This window comes from Hibiscus syriacus, unplaced genomic scaffold (genome assembly GCF_006381635.1).
Source record: "Hibiscus syriacus cultivar Baekdansim isolate YM2019G1 unplaced genomic scaffold, ASM638163v2 tig00110253_pilon, whole genome shotgun sequence".
Classification (NCBI taxonomy): domain Eukaryota; kingdom Viridiplantae; phylum Streptophyta; class Magnoliopsida; order Malvales; family Malvaceae; genus Hibiscus; species Hibiscus syriacus.
The window spans coordinates 286,854-306,986 of NW_024062646.1; the positions used below are offsets into that span (position 1 = coordinate 286,854).

Below are 20,133 nucleotides of genomic sequence, written 5' to 3' on the forward strand. Positions count from 1 at the left end.
CCTATTTTCATATATCTCTAATTAACCCTCCCCGTCTTCTTCATCTTTGTAATCGACGGCAGCACTAGTTTTGGTGCTAGTTACCGACTGCTGATATTCATTGTTTTTCCTTTATTTTAATATAGTGTATATTTGTATTTTTGCTAATAATTTTGTCTTTAAGACACATCTTCTTCTGCATTTATGGCACGTTTTAGTTGTTTGACCGTTGTTTTCGTTTATTTTTTTTATGGTTGGATTTTACATTTTCACGACTGATCAAGATGGCGTTTATTTGTTATCTTGGTGATCTGCTCTAATTTGGACCCTTGAATTGGATTTAGATTCGCCATTTAAGTTCGTGGATAGTATTTTTCACATCGCTCGATTTCAATTTGTTGTTTGTTCGTGGTCTTTCAATAGTTTTATCTCCTTTTGTGGTTTATTTGTCATCTTTTCGTATCTACCTTGTGTTCGAGTTTATTTGATTAGGTTTGTTAACTTTTTCCTTATATGATCTTTGTGTGATCTTAATTCTTAAGTGACTAGTTTTATTGTATTTCGGAAAATATCTTTATTAAATGTTATTTTTTATTTTTAATACAATTAGAAGATTCTATAAAAAAAAATTTAAATAAAATATACAAGGACATAATTTTAATCATTAATGTACAAAAATGCTTAAAAGATAAAAAATAATCGAAGGCCGATTCACACGCTATTTTTATTTATTTAAATGAATTAAATAAAGTTATCAACATACATTTTGGGAAGACATTGATTAAATATGGGTTAATTACTCAATTCATACATGAACTATACCTAATTCTGAGTTTCATAAATAATATTTAAAAATTCTCGATTATATACATGGTGTTTTCTGTCGTTAAAAGGTGCACCCATTTCCGTCACAGAATATGACGTGGAACCCAGTGACCACTAACAAACTGACACGTGGTCAATTAAAAATATTTTTTTTAACCTATTTCCCTCCTATTTTCCACGTGGATTAAATTGTCTCCTTTCCCCCTATTTGCAACGAGCTTTCTTAAGAGAAATCAATGATAGCATTTGGGACTCTTTCCCTGTTTAGAATCAATTCAAGGCTTGTGTTTTGAAATTTCATGTAACAAGTGTTCTTTTCGATTTCATTTGGGTATTTTGATGAATTTATTTCTAGGGTTCTTCATTTGGGTATTTTCAAAAATTTGTTTCTAGGGTTCTTTTCGATTTGTATTTAGGTTTTTGTTCATTTGTTTTGAACTTGTTTTTCATTATATTGTTTTAAAGGATGCCATCATATTCCTCAAACTCAAAGGGAAGAAAATGTTGAGAAATTTTCTATGATTGTGGGAAGAAAGTTGTAATTCATACTTCCATAAAAGAATTAAGCAAATGCCAACGATTCTTTGATTGTCGAAATTGGTTCTAGGTTAGTTCTTCTTCATGTTATATTGTTTTGAAATTTGTGATAATGATTTATTCTTTGGTTGTCCATATTGGTTTAAGATTAATTCTTTTGTTTTAATTGGACTTTATGAAATGTGATGCAGAAGGATGAATGTATCTTCTTTCATTGAGTTGATGAAGATGTTTGAGATAAATACAAAAAGGCATTCTTCTCGAAGTTATGACAGAAAATAACATGTTGTTAAGAGAGAATCGAGAGTTGAAGGTTGCTCAAGTATTTCTGAAATACAAAAGAGATTGTTGTGTAAGTAATGGTTCAAAATTGTTGGAGGTGGAGGAGAAGTTGAGGAAGGCCAAGTGTAAAGCTTGTATGTACAAGTTTTTGATATTGTTGTTTACGGTTTTTGGTGTACTATTTTCCATGAGTAATTGATAGATTATAATTGCTCACCTTAGAAAGTGTCGAAGGTGTAGTGTACAAGTGACACGAGTCGTTTTCGCGTCAAAATAATTCCATAATCCCAAAAGAAATATAAAGAAAATATAGCAAGTGGAAAGTAAGGGTCGATCCCATAGAAATTATGCATCTTCTAATTTAATTATCTTTTTTTTGAACGGTAGAGTTTGAATAGAGATGAAGTTCAAGATTAAAAGTAAATAAAAAAATAAAAAAAAGGTGAAATAAGACTAAGATAAAATAAGGAGATTTTGAAAGACTGTTTGAAAATAAGATAAAGACAAATAATAAAATAATAAATAAAATAAAATAGTAATTTGAGTTTGAAAAGAAAACTTATTGTGAAAAGTAACCTCACGCTTTTAGCTTTGACTCAGTTTCCTCGGATCATCGAAATAGATATTTACTTTAGAATTCAAGCCGGTTACTTGTCTACAAGGACAAATCCTTGTGATTATGCTTTGTATATCGATTACCCAAGTGCAATCTTCAATATCGGTTTGTGAATTGATCTAATCAACAACAATGTTGTAGATATAAAAACGTTAAGGCTCGAAAAGATGGCGACTTGGATTATGTTGTTTCAACAATAACTGATTACGATCACAGTTTTCTCTTAGCAAAAAACTTTGCTAAGTGTGTTCCTAGGAAGCCAAATGTGCTTCAATAAGCCAATCATTCCTCCCACGTTAACCATAACAACATCTAGACCAATGTCGACTTTTTGTTTTGAAAAATTGTTTTGATTTGAAAATAAGCCCAAAAAACAGAGAGAGAAATCTAAAGCGATTTATCTGGCTTACAATTCTCACGTTTGGAATTGAGCCTTCGCTTTAGCCTTCGGCGTAAAAGAAAATTAGGTAAGCATTACCACAGTCATACTTAGCATATTTGAAAAAAAAACTTTAAAATAAAAATAAAAAATCGAAAACTTGAAAGGAAATAAAAGAGAGAATTTTATAAAGCTAGAGAGAAGAAGAAGAAGAGTAAATTCTCAATTGTTGAGAGATATGTTTCTAGGCTTACCCTGAAAGGGTATTTATAGCCTTCAAAATCCTAAAAACAATGTAAAGATAAATCCTAAATTAAAGAAGAAAATCCTAATTAAAATACTTAAAACTATTTAAACTAAAATACATAAAACAAAGATAAGATAAAATATACTATTTAAAATAATATCCTAAAATATGAGTTTAATTCAAATCTGAATTGTAGAAACTTGCGACTGATCTATTCTTTCTTCTAGAAGTGCTGACTGGATCTTCTAGAAGGTGCTGACGTCGTCGCCACGTCAGATGTTTCATGCCCAAAGTCATACCCACTAATCCAGCTTTGATTCCAAAAATTAAAAAAACTACAAAATTCTATAATTTTAGTGCAATCTCCAGAATCTAGTGTCCTACACAGAAAATGAATCAAAACAAACAAATAAGCCACAAAAACCAATGATTAAAGAACAATTTAAAAAAAATATTAATCAAATAAAGCACTTATCAACAAGGTTGTTTTAGTTGTTTTACATGGTGTACTTTTATGTACTTGTTAACATGAAACTAGTTTTAGTTGTACAAGGTTGGTGTACTTGAACAATTTGATGTTTATGAAATATTCTTTATTATACATCTATTACAAATTTACAGTACTAAATATGTTAACCTTCATTATATTGAAAAATAAAATAAAATTAAGCATCTGATAAAATAAAATAAAATAAATAGAATGAAATAAAGTTTGCTAAAAATAAAATGAATTTAAAAATAAAATAAAACGAATTTAAAAAGAAAATAAAACGAAATGGGTTGCCTCCCATCAAGCGCCTTTGTTTAACATCATTAGCTCGACGACCTAATTTTTCAAACTGCGGGTTTCTTTAAATTGATTTCTTCGATTAGACCAACCAGAGATTTTTAATATTACGGCTTCAATATTTGACCATTAACTTCAAATCAAACTACTGAGTTATATTCAACTTCAACATCGCCGTAAGGAAATACTTGAGTCACTGTAAATGGTCCAAGCCATTTTCACTTGAGTTTTCCTACAAAAAGTTTAAATTTCGAGTTAAATAACAATACTTTTTGACCTACAGAAAATGTTTTAAAAGAAATTCGATCATCATGAAATTCTTTTTGTTTTTTCTTTAAATATTCGAGCACTGTCATAGGCATTTTTTAGGATTTCTTCAAGTTCTTGAATATGTAATTTTCGAGCTTCACCAACCGCATCCATGTCCATGTTATATTGTTTAACAGCCCAATAAGCCTGATGTTCTAACTTAACCGGTAAATGGCATGATTTACAGAAAACAAGCCGGTATGGTGACATCCCAATGGGACCTTTATAAGCGGTTCGATATGCCAAAGTGCATCAGTTAATTTTAAACTCCAATTATTTTGATCTGATTTAACAAACAAATAAGCCACAAAAACCAATGATTAAGGAGCAATTTAAAAGCAAAATATTAACCAAATAAAGCACTTATCAACAAGGTTGTTTTAGTTGTTTTTCATGGTGTACTTTTATGTACTTGTTAACCTGAAGCTAGTTTTAGTTGTAAAAGGTTGGTGTACTTAAACAATTTGATGTTTATGAAATATTCTTTATTATACATCTATTGCAAATTTACAATACTAAATATGTTAACCTTCATTATATTATTTTAGTTGTTTATGAAATGTTCTTCTTTATATTGCATTGTTAACCTTCAACAGAGTTGACCAAAATTTTCGTTTAAGATTGAACAAATTATATAAAGGTGACCATATTTCCATTCAAGATTTTATAAAATACATAAAGTTGACCAAAATATATAAAGTTATAATTGTCTCCCAAAGTAAAGTTTTAAAAAATATGATAAAGGACAGTTCATTTACTAGCTCCTTAAACAGAGTTTAACACAATATTCAAAGGGACAATGCATCCACTTCCATGGTTGTTTCCTCTTCTGTAACCTCTTTGGCCTTGTAGGTTTAGCTCTAGGTTGTGTTGTTGTTGATGATGCCTGTTGTGTTAATGTTGCATATTGACATTACCACTTTGGCCTTGTAGGTTGAGTTCTAGGTTGTTCTTCAGCTGCTTTGTTTTTACCCTTATCATTGCCAGTAGTATTTGATGGTGGAACATGTTGGTGAATTGGAGAATGACTAGGACTATGTGGAAAGATCTCATTTTCAACCTAAATTGAAATTTAAAAAACATGTAAAAACAAAATATTAGTGCACATTAAATAGAGAGGTCTCATTTTCAACCTATTGAAATTTAAAAAAAAAAACATGTAAAAACAAAATATCAATACACATTTAATAGAGAGAATTACTGGCAGCATGTAAAAAATAGGTGGAAGGCTTATTTTACATATATTTAATGTTGTTGTCTGTTGTGGTGTTGGTGTTATTGCCTGTTGTGTTGATATTGCTTGTTGAGGTTGTTGTTTAGTAGGACATTTACTTGAGTTATGTCCTTGTTCGAAACATAGTTGACACTTTTGTCTTAATCTTCTTTTAGATAATCTTGACCCATAACTGCTTTCACATGGTTCATGCATTTTCTTCTTTTTCGATCTCCCATACATTTTATTCTCAATGGGTGGCTTTAGAGGACCCAAATTTGTCCTCGTCCAGAACTTATCACCAGGTAATGCAAGAAGGACACAACTATAAAGATGCTTATTAACTTCTTTCTTGTACAAATGAAACTCATAATCCTCAATTAACTCATTTCTAAATAAAATGACACATATAACATGAGGACATGGTATACCAGTTAAATCTCATGCCTTACAAGAACATTTCTTATTTTCATGTCAACAACATAAGTATCTTACCCCCACACTACTTCATATCCATCAGAACCAATCCAAGTAACATGATAGTAAGAACTCAACTTCTTATTGACTTGAAATTTTCCCATGATTTTAGGTTCAAACATTGATTTTCAAGACATAGTTTTTTTATTGTTTTCCTTAATCATATTCATTATATAGTGCCTAATGTACTAAAACATGGATATTATGAACATGAACCTTGATTGCAAAATAACAACATTAAATGCTTCATCATAATTATTATCAACTACATCACTATGAGAAACTATTAAAAAAACACTATACCAGTATATTAGAGCTTTTAATAAAAATTCCTCTAAAGCTTTACCCTACAACTCACCCAATCTAGATGCATGATGATAGAAATCACCTTCATTGGTGCTCTTAAAAAAAATCCAAACAGTTTCTGTAAATCACTGCCCTTGTAGTTTTTTTCTAATAAGCATAAAAGTGTATTGCACATAAATGATGCTCAACAGCTGGCAAAACTATTTTGGTTTCTTCAGTTAAACCTTGTATTCAGAAAATAAAATTATAGTAAAAGGTTAGATACTTTAGAAAATGTTAATGATTTACATAATATAAAGTTTGATCATTTACCTTTTTCATATCACTTATTATAGTAAACCCTGAACCATCATCTAAATAGAAACCAAACTTCAAGTTCTCCAAAAATCATCTCATGATTCTTATGACTCAACTTCTACAACAACCCAAGCTATTGGATAATTTTGGTCATTTGTATCTCTTTTAACAGCCCTCGGTAATTCTCCATTAAAATGACATTTCAAAAAGCAATCATCTTGTTGATAATTGGCCTACAATAGTTTCTGAAGCCCTCTTTGGCTGCATCCAAACAGATATAAAACCTTCTAAAGATCTTAGGGTGATTGAGACTGGGTCTCACAACCATTAGATCTACATTGCAATTTGGGTCATCTTACCTTAAAGCTGCAACATAGTCAAACCACTTGTCAAACTCATATACAACCCTTCCATTAATCTCATTATTTGCCCACATCCTTTCTTTACTATATAAATTGATAGGAACATCCACATTTAACTCATCCTTAGCCAAACGTTACAACTCTTGCAAAGTTAACTTTGATATGATCCTCATTTTTTAAAAAAGTGTTTAACTATAAAATTGTAGTTTGCCTTTGAGTTTTTTAAGGTTATTGAACAATCATGCTGACTAATAAGCTTTTTAACCTTAAAGAACCCATCATTGTTGTTAATAGAGGTATAGATCTCCCAATTTAACTATTCACCTTGCATTTTGCACTAACCTTGTCACGCTCATTTCTCACAAGCTTATAATCAAACCTTTTTGACACGACATAGTTAACTAAGGTATCTTTGAATTACCATGTGCTAGAAAAAATCAAACCAAGAGTTAAACTAGGGATTGGATCACAAGGGTTATAAAATACCTTGTTACTTTTCTTATAAACAACTTATGCATCTTCCTACTTTCATAACATCCAACATCTGATGAATTAATATAATTTGTGTCTTCTCCATTGTTAACAACCCTATATTCCTTATCAACCCTATCATTATTTTCACATTTGAGGCTTGACCAGTTGCAACATCTTAAAAAATGGGCTCCCTATATACATCATCACTTGACAGCTTCTTCCTATTTTACTTCTCATAGAACTTAAAACAAACTTCCCCTATTCCCCTAATTTCATCATCATCAGATCTATAACCATGTCTCTGTGACAAAATAAAACTTAAACCGTTATTGTCAGCAGAGTTATTAGTCTCACTTTCAGCCTCACCCATAGCACCCTCACCTCAGCTTTAAACTTCTCAGCCTTATCTTCAACACTCTCAGTTTTAGACTTCTCAACCTCAAGCTCAGTCTGAGATTTTGCCTCAAACTTTTCTCTATCCCTACTTCAATGTCTGTCAAGCCCATTGTCTCAACCCACCAACTTTACTAAAGCCACTAACTTTTGCATCAATTAAATACTTTTTTAATTCAACATATGAAACCCACCAACTTTTGTTGTCTCACTTACACAGTTGTTAGGTCCACTAGCATTATCACATGTACCACCAACATGTGACTTAGACAACATCTTATTTTCTAGACTTAATTAGTCTTCATCTACATATTTTGGGATATCCACTTTATGTTCAACATACACATGCAGTACCCCTTTCTTATTATATGAAATCATAGTCTTGAAAGATGCATTATCATAACAAACTATAGGCCCATCCTTTAAAGTATCTCCTGGTACCAAATAGTTAAACCACATTACTGCTTTATAACCAGTCTTATATGCCAAGTCAATTAATTGAAAATAACTTAATAAATCTTTGTCAATAGCCCACTGAACCTCATCTCCACCAACATATTCTAAATTTGGGTTCTTAACAAAGAAATATACATGATAAGAGACAAATTTAACTCAATATACAATTTTTAAACATTTCTATTGAAAATATGAAGAATAAAATAAATCAATACTTACACTTTCAAAATATTCTCTGCAATTCAGTTTCTTTCCCCAAATCTCCATTAAATTGAATCTCTAAAAGCAAGACTAGTCACTCTCTGCAATCAATCAAAACGACAAAGAATATTAAAAAATATTACCAAAATTAAAACAATTTAAAGCCGTTGAAAAATCTAATATACTAATACCCATTCGAATAACAAAGAACCTCAAACCACTCTTCAAAATCAAATAACAAAAAAAAAAACACTAAAAAAATTGAATGCATTATCAAAATTTAGATAGAGGGTATTTACCTCAAATTAAATGTGAAGATGAATAACCTCACTCATTTTAAACCCTTTTTTAGAATTTAGAAATTTCCCCACCTACAACGAAACCTCACTCTTGCGTAAAAACCCTATCCCTAATTATTTAAAAACTCAATTTGAAAGAAATCCAAGTGGGTGATCTGAACTTCTCTCCTATTCAACTGAACTCAAATCATGGAACTTCTCTCCAATGAACAAAGGTTAGAAGAAAGGAGACCCGTTTAATCTACGTGGAAAAAATGCAATTTAAAATCCCGTTGCAAATAGGGAAAAAATCAGACCGTTTAATCCACATGGAAAATAGGTAAAAAAGTCAATTTTTTTCTAATTGGCCACGTGTTAGCTCGTTAACGGTCATGGAGTTCCACATCATCTTCCGTGACGGAAATGAGTGCACTCGTTAATGGCAGAAAACACCATGTATATAATCGAAAATTTTTAAACATTATAAATGAAACTGAGAATTGAGTATAGTTCATGTATGAAATGGATAATTGACCCATTAAATATTGTTTATTTTTTCAAATAATATATAATTATTGTGATGTTATGAGTTATGATTGCCGAGGAAGATTGTAAACTATAAAATTGAAGGTAGAGTTCATAAATATCTATAAATTATGATAAAAATATATTTCTTACCAATAAAACTTTTAAATGTTTATAAAATGGTTATTAAAATTTTTAAATAATTATCTTTAAATTTATCAAAACTTATTATTATTTATAACGTCATAAGAATAATTTTAAGCTTAAACAAAAATAAGTTTTCAAACTATACCCTAAGTTAATTATATATGTTTAAAGGATTTTTCGTTAAAAATAAGTGTCTAATGTTTTCTTTGTTATACTTTTAAGTGTCTACGCAATAAAAACCGTTAAAAAAATCGTTAAGTAACACGTATCATGTTTATATTTTGGCTTAATGCAAAAATAAGTGCTCAAATTATACCCTAAGTTAATTTTAGGTGCCTAATGTTACTGACGTTACACTTTTAGGTACCTATACAGTAACGGTCGTTAAATTTGACCGTTATTTGATATGTATCATATATATATATATATTAAAATTTTATTTATTAAAAAAATTAAAATATTTTTTTAAGAAAAAAAATCTTCCCCACTCTTGCCTACGTAACTCCCTCACATGCGTACAAAATTTCTATCATCCTCAGTTGCGTTTAGAACCCTCTATCGTCCCATAATATCTAAATTTAACTTAAGGTGAGAATGATAAATTTGGGATTAGGGTTAGATATTTTTTATTATTATTAATCTAGGATAAGTACAACTCAACCATTTAACATTGAACCCTCATACATCTGCATTCTTGATGCTCGAACCTGAAACCTCAAGGAATAACAATAATTCTTTTACTATTGAGGTTGTTTGGTTCATGCTAGGGTTAGAGATTAGGATATTAGGTGTAGGGAATTAAGTTTGAATTTATGGATTTAGGGGGATTGAGACAACGATAAGAGGGATGGTCGACAGTTAAGGTTCGGCGACGGGTGAGTGATTGTTCGAAAGAATAACCAGGCTCATTTGTGGCGGTGAAAATCGAGGAAGAAACACTGTTGGAAGGGCTAATGTGGAGTGATAGATCAAGAGTCGGATTCAAAGACTGGTCACTGAAATCCCTTTCACAAGACATGTTCTTTTATTTCTCGAGAGAAAACGGTTTTCAGAGAACCTAATAAGAGGAGGAACAGACACAGATTCATGGTCAAAGAAAATGAAATTTGGAGACATAGTGCATATATAGAGAAGAGTGGTATTGCAATAATAATATGATAATTAGTATATACATACATACATATAAAGAGAAGTGAATGACAAAAGAAGATAATTAGTATACACATACATAGAGAGGAAAATGACAGTTCAACGAAGCCTCTTTCACCCACAGCTGATCTCTCGTTTTCTCAATAGTCAATACACTCAAAATAGATCACTGTATATTTCCTTTCCCCCCACTCTATCAGCATATCTTCATTCCATACACAAAATTCGGTGCTATATATATATATATATATAAGAACCGACAATTACAAATATCATATATAAATCACCACAAACAAAATTAATTATTATTGACTATAAAATGAACATAAATTGTATTAGAGTAATTTTATATAAGATTTATGTATGTGTGGAGATTAAAACTAGACTCGCTGATGAACAACAAGAGAGATGATGATTGTAAAGGTAATTACGATTTATTTTTTTTAAATTTGTATGAAGAGTTATTAGTTATTTAATTTATTTGGTTGATAATTCTGATTATGGAAGATGTCTAATAACAACAATAAATGAATTCAATGATGGATTGACGAGAGCATGCACATCTGGCCAGTTGGTCAACTATTCATATTGTTCTTTCATTTTTCTTTAGGCCGTGGATTATATATCCATTGGGAGTACTTCTTTTTCCTAGGTAAATTTATGATTAGATTTAAAATTTGTCGAAAATTAATGGATTGACTCCGCTAGACACTTTTAAATTATGATTAGAGTCGATGTTATCTCAAACTCACAATATTTTTGAAAGCATCAAATATGACATCAATTAGATTATTCCCTGACGTAACTATTAATTTGGATATTAATTAAATTCTAGAATAAATTTGATGTGAATTATATTCGAAATAGATAGATCAAATTTAAATACAGGTTTATCTACTACAGTTTGATCCATGTAATTTTACTATGCTTCGTTCCAAATTCAATTTGATATTTAATATATAAATTGATGATTAGAGTGACGAAAAAAATTCCGCTAGACAATACTAGCGGTTTAAGGATTCAATTAGGTTGTATTGAAGTTCAGAGACAAATGTTAGATCCAAGTAATAGGTTGGGGACATATTATGGAATTAACCCAAATTCATTTGTAAAACTTTGAATTGTGGATTTAGTAGGTCTCAAAATACTTTGGGCTTGAGTTTGACTTGTAGGCCTCTTAGTTAGATGCTTATTAGATATTAGAAGCCCTAATACCATTCCAAGCTTTCAATTTCTTCTTTGCAGAAAATTCACTCTCTCTCAGAATTTGCCTCGACTTCGTTTTTTGGAAAAGAAAGGCTAGCATACGATGTCGCTTCGAGTGTTGAACCCTAATGCCGAAGTTCTCAACAAATCGGCGGCGCTGCACATGAACATCAACGCCGCCAAGGGGTTGCAAGATGTTCTCAAAACAAATCTGGGACCTAAAGGCACCATCAAGATGCTTGTTGGTGGTGCTGGTGATATCAAGCTCACCAAAGATGGAAACACTCTCTTGAAAGAAATGGTTCGTTCCCTTTTCATGAAAATTTTCTAGCTACTTTTTCTTGTTTTTCCCTTCTTCTTGTTCTTTGTATGATTCGAGAAGATTTCATTTTCTACACCAGATTTAAATGTCTATGCTATTTCTGAAAGAATGTTAAATAATTAATTAGTTAGGGGGATTAAGATTTTTCATGTTTGAGAAATGAAATGGTTGATTTAGTACTATTTACTGAATTTGTTTGATTGGAAAATGTTTCAGCAAATTCAAAACCCGACTGCTATTATGATAGCAAGGACAGCTGTTGCACAAGATGACGCCAGCGGTGATGGAACTACATCTACTGTACTCTTCATTGGAGAGCTAATGAAGCAATCCGAGCGTTACATTGATGAAGGTTAGGACTCGTAAGACTGATTCGAGTCCATGTTAAAGAACTGCTCACTCTGCACTTTTGTATTAGATTTATGGATCATTTTTAGTTGGATGGCGTTGAGATAATCAGAGCAGTTTTTTCAGTCATGTTACTGGCTGTAATCTTGTCTTTGTTAGGAATTTAAGATCAGGAGGACAGGACTTTAGTAAGATTCTTTAGTTCAAGCTCATGACATAGCATTTCTGCATGTATATACACACACATACATATTCATATATACTTCCTTTTCTCGTTTAGGGATGCATCCACGTGTTCTGGTGGATGGTTTTGAAATTGCCAAAAGAGCTACCCTTCAGTTCCTTGAGAAGTTTAAGACTCCTGTTGTGATGGCTTCTGAACCAGATAAGGATATCCTGAAAATGGTTGCCAGAACCACACTTAGGACTAAGGTATTTTCCAGTTTTCTACCCTTTCACTTTTACTATCTTATCTGTTTTCAGTGACATCTAGTTTATATGATTGATCATTTGTATTCTCACACAGTTGTATGAAAGATTGGCAGATCAACTGACAGACATAGTTGTTAATGCTGTAAGTGGGAAAATTGTTTGTTTCTACCCCTTTTTTCTTTTAACACTTCGATTACATGAACTTTTATTTGGTTTTGCAGGTGGTCGGTATCCGAAAACCAGATGAGCCTATTGATCTCTTTATGGTGGAAATAATGCACATGCGACATAAGTTTGATATAGACACGCGGCTGGTATGTTTATATTTCCTTCCTTTGATCTTGCATTGTACGTATCCCACCTTCCTCAATGCTTGTGCTCTTGTTTAAATCATCGCCTCATTCAAATGGCTTCGCCTGGGATGATGTGAAGCGGTTTCTCATATTTTGGCTGTGCTTGGCATGGGCTTGAATACCTCTGTTTTGTTTCTAATTTGTTTTTGGTATGTGTGTGCATGTGTTGGTCTGTTTCTATATGCAGCTTTTTATGTTTACTTTTTCTGGTTCCCTAGGTGGAGGGATTAGTATTGGACCATGGGTCTAGGCATCCGGATATGAAGCGAAGAGCAGAAAATTGTTACATTTTGACATGTAACGTATCATTGGAATATGAGAAAAGGTACATATATGAGCATGTCTTTAACTCCATTTTTTTTCGTGATGTGAGGGGTTCAAGGGGAGGGGGCACAATGTTACCTGGTTTGCAGATCCATTCAGTACAAGGAATGAAAACTGGAATGCAATTCACTACTTCTATAAAATGTAATTCAACAGGGGTAGTGTTCTTCGGTTCATTTAGTAGGAACAAAATACAAATATACAATATTGGAATGTACAATGTTTTCTAGAACTTCTATATATAATATTTGTGTTTTTATAAACACATAATTCTAAATGAATAACTTTGAAGTTTATTAATGCCTAATGGTCAATAATTTTATAGTGAACTATATATTACTGGGATCAATATTTTTATTGAATTGGATCGGTAGTGTTCACGAATTCTCAACAAGCATACCAATATGAAATTCACTACTGGGATGGTGATTTCTGGTTATAGAGAGGGGCACTGGTTGGTTTGTGAACACTAGGTTTGTTATTCTTTTATGTATCTGTAGTGAATGATGATATTAAATATTCCTTCATGGAAATATGATCTCCCTTGTGCTAAACTTCTCATTTGGTGTCTGCCACTGCATTTCTTTGGTTATCCTCAATGTGGATATATGTTGTTGTGATTGCCATCATGTAACTAATATTTTAGCCCTCAGTGAAATAAATGCAGGCTTTTTCTATTCAAATGCTGAGCAGAGAGAGGCAATGATTGCAGCTGAAAGGCGCTCAGTTGATGAAAGAGTCAAAAAGATTATTGAGCTAAAAAATAAGGTAGCCTTTTATGCCTCACGTACCCATTGTAATTGTGGCATTGCTGTAGCAGGTATATATAAATTCGTACGATATTCCTACTCCTCTTGGCCATCTGTAGGTTTGTGCGGGAACTGAAAACAACTTTGTTGTTATCAATCAAAAGGGTATTGATCCCCCTTCTTTGCATCTTCTTCAACAAGCAGGGGTAAGCAATTGGCTTTTGTTCTTTCAATCCCTATACCCACTTATAGAATCTTCATAATATCTTGCTCTTTGGTAGATGTGTATAGCTTTCTTACAAGTGCTGCAGTTTATCTATTTTTCTTCGGTGTAGATGAGGAAACATCAGATATAAGACTGATGCGATTATGAAAATTTTCCTTCTGCTGAAGTGTTGCCTATATTAATGAATTTTATTTTTTTTGGTTTTTGTTAAAGTTTATCTCACCTGTTATTTAGTTCAATTTGCTGATTTGTGGTTTTGCAGATCATTGCACTCAGAAGAGCAAAGAGAAGAAATATGGAAAGGCTTGTTTTGGCTTGTGGAGGAGAAGCTGTAAATTCTGTTGATGATTTAACCCCTGATTGTCTTGGCTGGGCAGGACTTGTTTATGAGCATGTCCTTGGGGAAGATAAGTATACATTTGTGGAAAATGTAAGACATCCCCATTCATGTACAATTTTGATAAAAGGTACGTGGAACTGTTTTTAATTAATGTGTACAAATTTAATAACTATATGATTGGTACCACTTATGGAACATTTAACTAGCTGTTTATATGCTAATCATGCTCTTGTCAATAATACAGGGCCTAATGACCATACAATTGCCCAAATTAAGGATGCTGTTCGTGATGGGCTTCGAGCCGTTAAGAATACCATTGAAGATGAAGCAGTTGTATTAGTGAGTTTTGCTTGTTTAGAATTTTATTTGCAATGTAGCTCATATTCCACATCTTCACATTAGCCTCAGTCTAAGATAGGAAATGAAAGCTGCAGGCACCCCTTGAACTTAATTTAACTATAAAGCCATAGGTTGAGACAGAATTATTTTGGTTTGAATCTTACACAGTGCAACCTTTCATGACATTTTCTGGTAAATGAATATATCGTTTGCTTCAGGGTGCGGGAGCTTTTGAAGTTGCTGCAAGACAATACCTAATTAATGAAGTAAAGAAAACTGTTCAAGGGGTATGTCTCTGGCATATTTCCCTGTTTACAATTAGTGAAATGACTTCTGAAATATTTCTAATGTTTATAAATTCGGAATAGCGTGCCCAATTAGGTGTTGAAGCATTCGCAGATGCCCTTCTTGTGGTGCCAAAGACTCTTGCTGAAAATGCTGGGCTTGACACTCAGGATGTCATAATTGGTCTTACGGTACTACTACTTATTTTGTCTGTTGTTCATTTTGACCCATCTCGTAACTAGAAGCTGAAGAAAATGCTAAGTGGAGCAATTGTCTTTGACTGTTGATTCAGGGGGAGCATGACAGAGGCAACGTTGTGGGCCTAAACCATCAAACAGGAGAACCTATGGACCCCCAAATGGAGGGTATATTTGATAACTACTCTGTTAAACGCCAAATTATAAACTCAGGGTACGTAAAACCATTTTCTACTTGTAGTTTAGAAATGCACTCATTTGCCGCACCTTGGTTCTTTTGTATTTTGCCGTTGTTGACATGTATATTTCCATTTTCACCAATTTCCTCCATTTGGTGATTGCGTGTTTAATACATAAAGCTTAAGAAGTAGTTTGTTCTGTACTCTGAAACAAGGGAGGTACTTTGTTTTACAGGCCTGTAATTGCTTCACAGTTGCTGTTGGTGGATGAAGTGATTCGAGCCGGCAGGAACATGCGAAAACCAACATAGGCCTGTCCTTTTACTCTATTCGTGTGGCTTGTGTTAAATACATTCTAGCTTTTGCCATCATGTTCAATGGAAGATTTTGTAGTGCATCCTATTCCTACACTAAAATGGATCATGTCTTCATGATCTGTTTTGGAGGAAATTTCCATTTTGTTTGTGTTTTAGTATGAACAAGTTGTTCTTTTTCCCCAAACCTTTTTTCTTAATTAAATCTTAATGGTTTGAATTTGAATTTTTAAGTGTCATTTGAACATGTCCGTTTGGTTCCATGTAATATAAGGTTATTTTTTAAAATAAGATTTTCAGAACATAATGCAAGACTAGTGCTTGGTAAGGTTATATTCAAGGAATGTATATATGATACTGTTTACAATGGTTCCTGCTTATCAGTTTAAGTTTTGAAAATAAATTATTGTATTAATGTAATGTCTATGTATATTTATCATATTCAAGTAATTTATATGTAGAGAAGCAAATAACATGAAAGCTTCTTATAAAATCTTAAAGGAGTTTTTGTCTTATTTAACTAAATCATTAGGTCATTAATTTTATCAAATAAATTTTAGTATAGTACTAGAATGCTGATTTATAAGATATATAATTACAAATAACGTACATGCATTATTACAATTAAAGTTGATCTGCATAATTATTATTAAAATCTTTACAAGTAAAAGGATTAATAATTAGAATATTTCTGAAATTTACCTTAAATTCGTAAAAGAGAAGAAACAATTAACAAAAGAAAAACAGACGAAAATTCAAGGCTAAAATATAGGAATTGGTAAATTGTTAAGAAACTATTAACAGAAACAAACGGCTGCAAGAAGACAGCGGAATATTCATGGGTTTGCATGAGTCCATCGCTGTAATGTTCATCTCCACCTTCGTATATTCGGTTTCCAGCCATTGCCAGCCCTTTGCTCTGGGAAATGGAGACTACTTTGGTTTGAGTCATTTGCAATGGCAAAAGCATGTTAACTAATACAAACCCCAGGCGTTGGCATTGAAAAGCATCAATTCTTTAAGCAAGTTAAAAAAAAAAACGAGAAATAGGTGATCAATGCCAATGCCATCAGTGGTTTATGTTGAGGATCATTTATATGTTGTGCTTTGCAAGTCAAATATACGTATCAGCAGAGCTCGAGAGATTGAATTTGACGGTGCAATCCAGACCCGGCAACTGCTGCAGCAGCAGCAAAGGCGTCGACGACGACGACTACCTTAGCATTTTGGTGGTCGGAGATTGGGGCAGAAAAGGGGTGTTTAACCAATCACATGCCAAGTAATTCGTTCTTTACCATCTTCCACTTCCAGGTATCATTTCGAGAATCGACGTATCATCATATAATTCAATGACCGGTCGTAAACTACATATAGATGGGAAAGATCAGAGCAAAGCTGGACATCGATTTTGTAGTGTCAACGGGAGATAATTTCTATGACAATGGGTTGAACAGCCAACACGACCCAACATTTTGACAGTCTTTCACCAACGCTTACAAATACAGGAGCCTGCAAACCCCATGGTTCAGCGGTAACTCCGACTTAATAATTCATGCATTTTCATTGTATTCCATGTTATATGTTGATCTACGTTAATGACTGATTACGCAATTCCATACAGTTCTGGGCAACCATGACTATAGGGGTGATGCAGAGGCTCAACCGAGTCCTTTCCTTAGACAAATTGACGCTAGATGGTTTTGTTTAAGATCCTTCCTCGCCAATGCTGGTCGGTATTTTTTTTTTCTCCTTTTTTTTAACACCATTTTTTTAAATAATAGTAGTAGCTATTATATATGATATTAATTGGTTTTAAAATTTATTCAGAACAGGTTGAGATAATCTTTTTCGACACCACCCCACATTGCCTTCTACGATGTTTACGCACCATTTTGCATACTTGGAGTGTAAGGAAACCGTTTCTTCAGCCATACAACACAACAATCAATTGAGGATTCCATCTTGTTATACATTAGAATATGCAGTTTAAGAAAATTTTGACATCAAATGTACCTCGACGAACATTTGAATTGTGTTCATTACTACTATTTAATATAAACTTAATCATCATTTGTAGATACGACTGTTGTATGTGAAAGTTTATGATTAATATATTGAAAAATAATGAACATAATCTCAGCCTATATGAGTTGCAATGCAATCCCAGATCATGGTTCGAATCTTTACTATTTTTGTGTGTACCTGTGATTGTTACATTCTAAACGGGGTTTAATGAGACGATTCGTTTAGATGCATTACGTGACAAGATGCAAATTCCAACAGCAAAATATAAATACATACAGAATAATTCATAACAAAATGGTATTGAAAGTAGGGATGTTATTGGAAGTAGCTAATTCATAACAAAATGGTACCTTGAGTCTACGAAGCTTTCAACATCCCATAGAAAAGAACCAAAAGTGACAGCCTCCAAAACAAGCCTCTTCAAACCACCAAAGCTAATCTTAATACGCTCGTTCTTGGAAGAACCAGCAGTCCCTCGAGGAGTAATAACAGTGCCGGGTCTTCCAAATAGGGCCTCTGTGTGCTTCTCAATAATGCTGACAGCTTCTTTCGATCTAATCGTAGCAAATCTCTGAAGTGTCTCCCCATCAAAGGACATCACGTAAGTCCGTAACCGAGAGGGCTTTACCAAGTTAGCGTACTCTTCAGGACTGATGATACCAGACCAAGATGAGACTTCAGGGCACGACGGAACAGCTTGATGGTCCCCTGCAGGTCCCATCTCCTCTCTCACAACTAGCTCTATACTACTTCCCTCGGCATCTGGGGTATTTGGAAGGATTTTTACGGTCTTCTCCAGCTGAAATCGCAGGTCAACCCGCTTCAGGAAGTACCCATACATTGCCGACGCAGCATACACCTGCCCAATCAAGCGTTTACTAGTCTGTGCAACAGATGATAAATCATCCGCTCGATCTCCCAGAATGAGAGATAGATGGTTTTGGATCATCTCATTGGCCTCTGGCGAGTGAAGTAGCACAAGGTTGTCTTCTTGGCTCAGCCACGTATCCACTCGACCTGAAGAATCCATAGAGGAGGGAGTTATTGCAGGCACCAAAGTAACATTGGCATCCATAAACTTCTGTACAACCAATGCGTAGAGGATTTCCTCCAAAGCTTTATTTCGCTCATTTGCCTTAACCTCAGCGATTCTCCTGTAAAGCCAAACCTTTTCCATGAGATATATATGTCCGGTTATGAATACACAGTAAGATGAATCACCAACCTATGCAACACCAAGTCCGTCCCTGAAGCATATGGTACTTCCTTCTTTCGCTCAACATCCCACTCGGTTTGAAGCTGTTCGAGCTGCTGCTCGACCGCTGCAGGCATAAGATGTGGATGGCTTATCAAGATTTGAGACAAAAACTGCCCAATTGGAGACTCCATCCTATGGGGTGCAATTGGAGCAGATGGGTCAGTCGAATCAGGAGACGAAGATGATGATGATGCCCTTACAGCCATTCCTCTCCTACTCCCCAAAACCCTTCTTTTATCCCATGATCTTGAACAAGCTAGAGAACAATAATGCTGCAGCAATGAATTGATACGCATTAAAAAAAACAAAAACAAATTCAAAATCAGCAGAGAAATGTGTTCCACGGTTGGTGGGTTTCCATCCACAAGTATCAAAATCTTCCCTTCCCTCGTTAATTTCACATAATGCGAAACAGAAATAAAAATTCACGCAAATATATGAAAGACCCAAAATGGGTAAAGATATATTGATATAACAACAAAAATAAAAGAAACTAGTAAGTAATTTGAAACCTTAATCGAGGAGGGGAGGGTTCCGGCGGCGAAAACGGCCGATTTAGCAACGGAGCTTGAAGGTGGATGTAGATATAAAGAAGAACCGAACAAAGTGGTGGCGGCTGCCTCCATTTTCGGGAAGAGGATAAATCTTTTACGAATATAATGAAAAACTTTATCTTGATGAGTTGATGAGAATCGAAGGAGATTAGTGGTTTTGTTTTTTGTGTTGGGACTGTGAGTCGATTGTTTTGCAATTGTCGTCTGTTGGTCTGATCAAATGGTTTTTGACATTTTGGTCTAATGCTGATTTTAATCCCTTTATTATAATGAAATTTATAATTTAATATTTGTGATAAAATTTCATGATTATTCTAAATATAATTACAATTCAACCCCTTTAATTTCATCACATCTCTTGTTTTTAGAATGCTAATCTCTAAACACTCTGATTTAACCAAAGAGTTAAAGGGGAAGGATTTGAAGATGTTGATCGGTGACGA

General features: G+C 33.4%; 2 protein-coding genes across 2 annotated transcripts; one reads left to right on the plus strand and one right to left on the minus strand.

The window, feature by feature from the left end:
- Positions 1-3,198: 3,198 nt before the first annotated feature.
- Positions 3,199-19,894, minus strand: LOC120114896 (UV-B-induced protein At3g17800, chloroplastic-like). The gene is made up of 7 exons (XM_039135673.1): positions 19,649-19,894; positions 19,104-19,408; positions 18,205-19,032; positions 9,752-9,761; positions 7,253-7,264; positions 4,798-4,806; positions 3,199-3,210 (listed from the first exon to the last, which is right to left on the minus strand). Exons 1-3 carry the CDS (start codon positions 19,760-19,762, stop codon positions 18,207-18,209), a joined length of 1,245 nt encoding a protein of 414 aa, XP_038991604.1. The 5' UTR covers positions 19,763-19,894; the 3' UTR covers positions 3,199-3,210; positions 4,798-4,806; positions 7,253-7,264; positions 9,752-9,761; positions 18,205-18,206.
- LOC120114895 (T-complex protein 1 subunit zeta 1-like) lies at positions 11,449-16,039 on the plus strand. The gene is made up of 14 exons (XM_039135672.1): positions 11,449-11,746; positions 11,984-12,119; positions 12,396-12,547; positions 12,642-12,689; positions 12,769-12,861; positions 13,119-13,225; positions 13,878-13,992; positions 14,093-14,179; positions 14,462-14,666; positions 14,784-14,878; positions 15,097-15,165; positions 15,247-15,354; positions 15,456-15,574; positions 15,775-16,039. Exons 1-14 carry the CDS (start codon positions 11,549-11,551, stop codon positions 15,848-15,850), a joined length of 1,608 nt encoding a protein of 535 aa, XP_038991603.1. The 5' UTR covers positions 11,449-11,548; the 3' UTR covers positions 15,851-16,039.
- Positions 19,895-20,133: the final 239 nt, after the last annotated feature.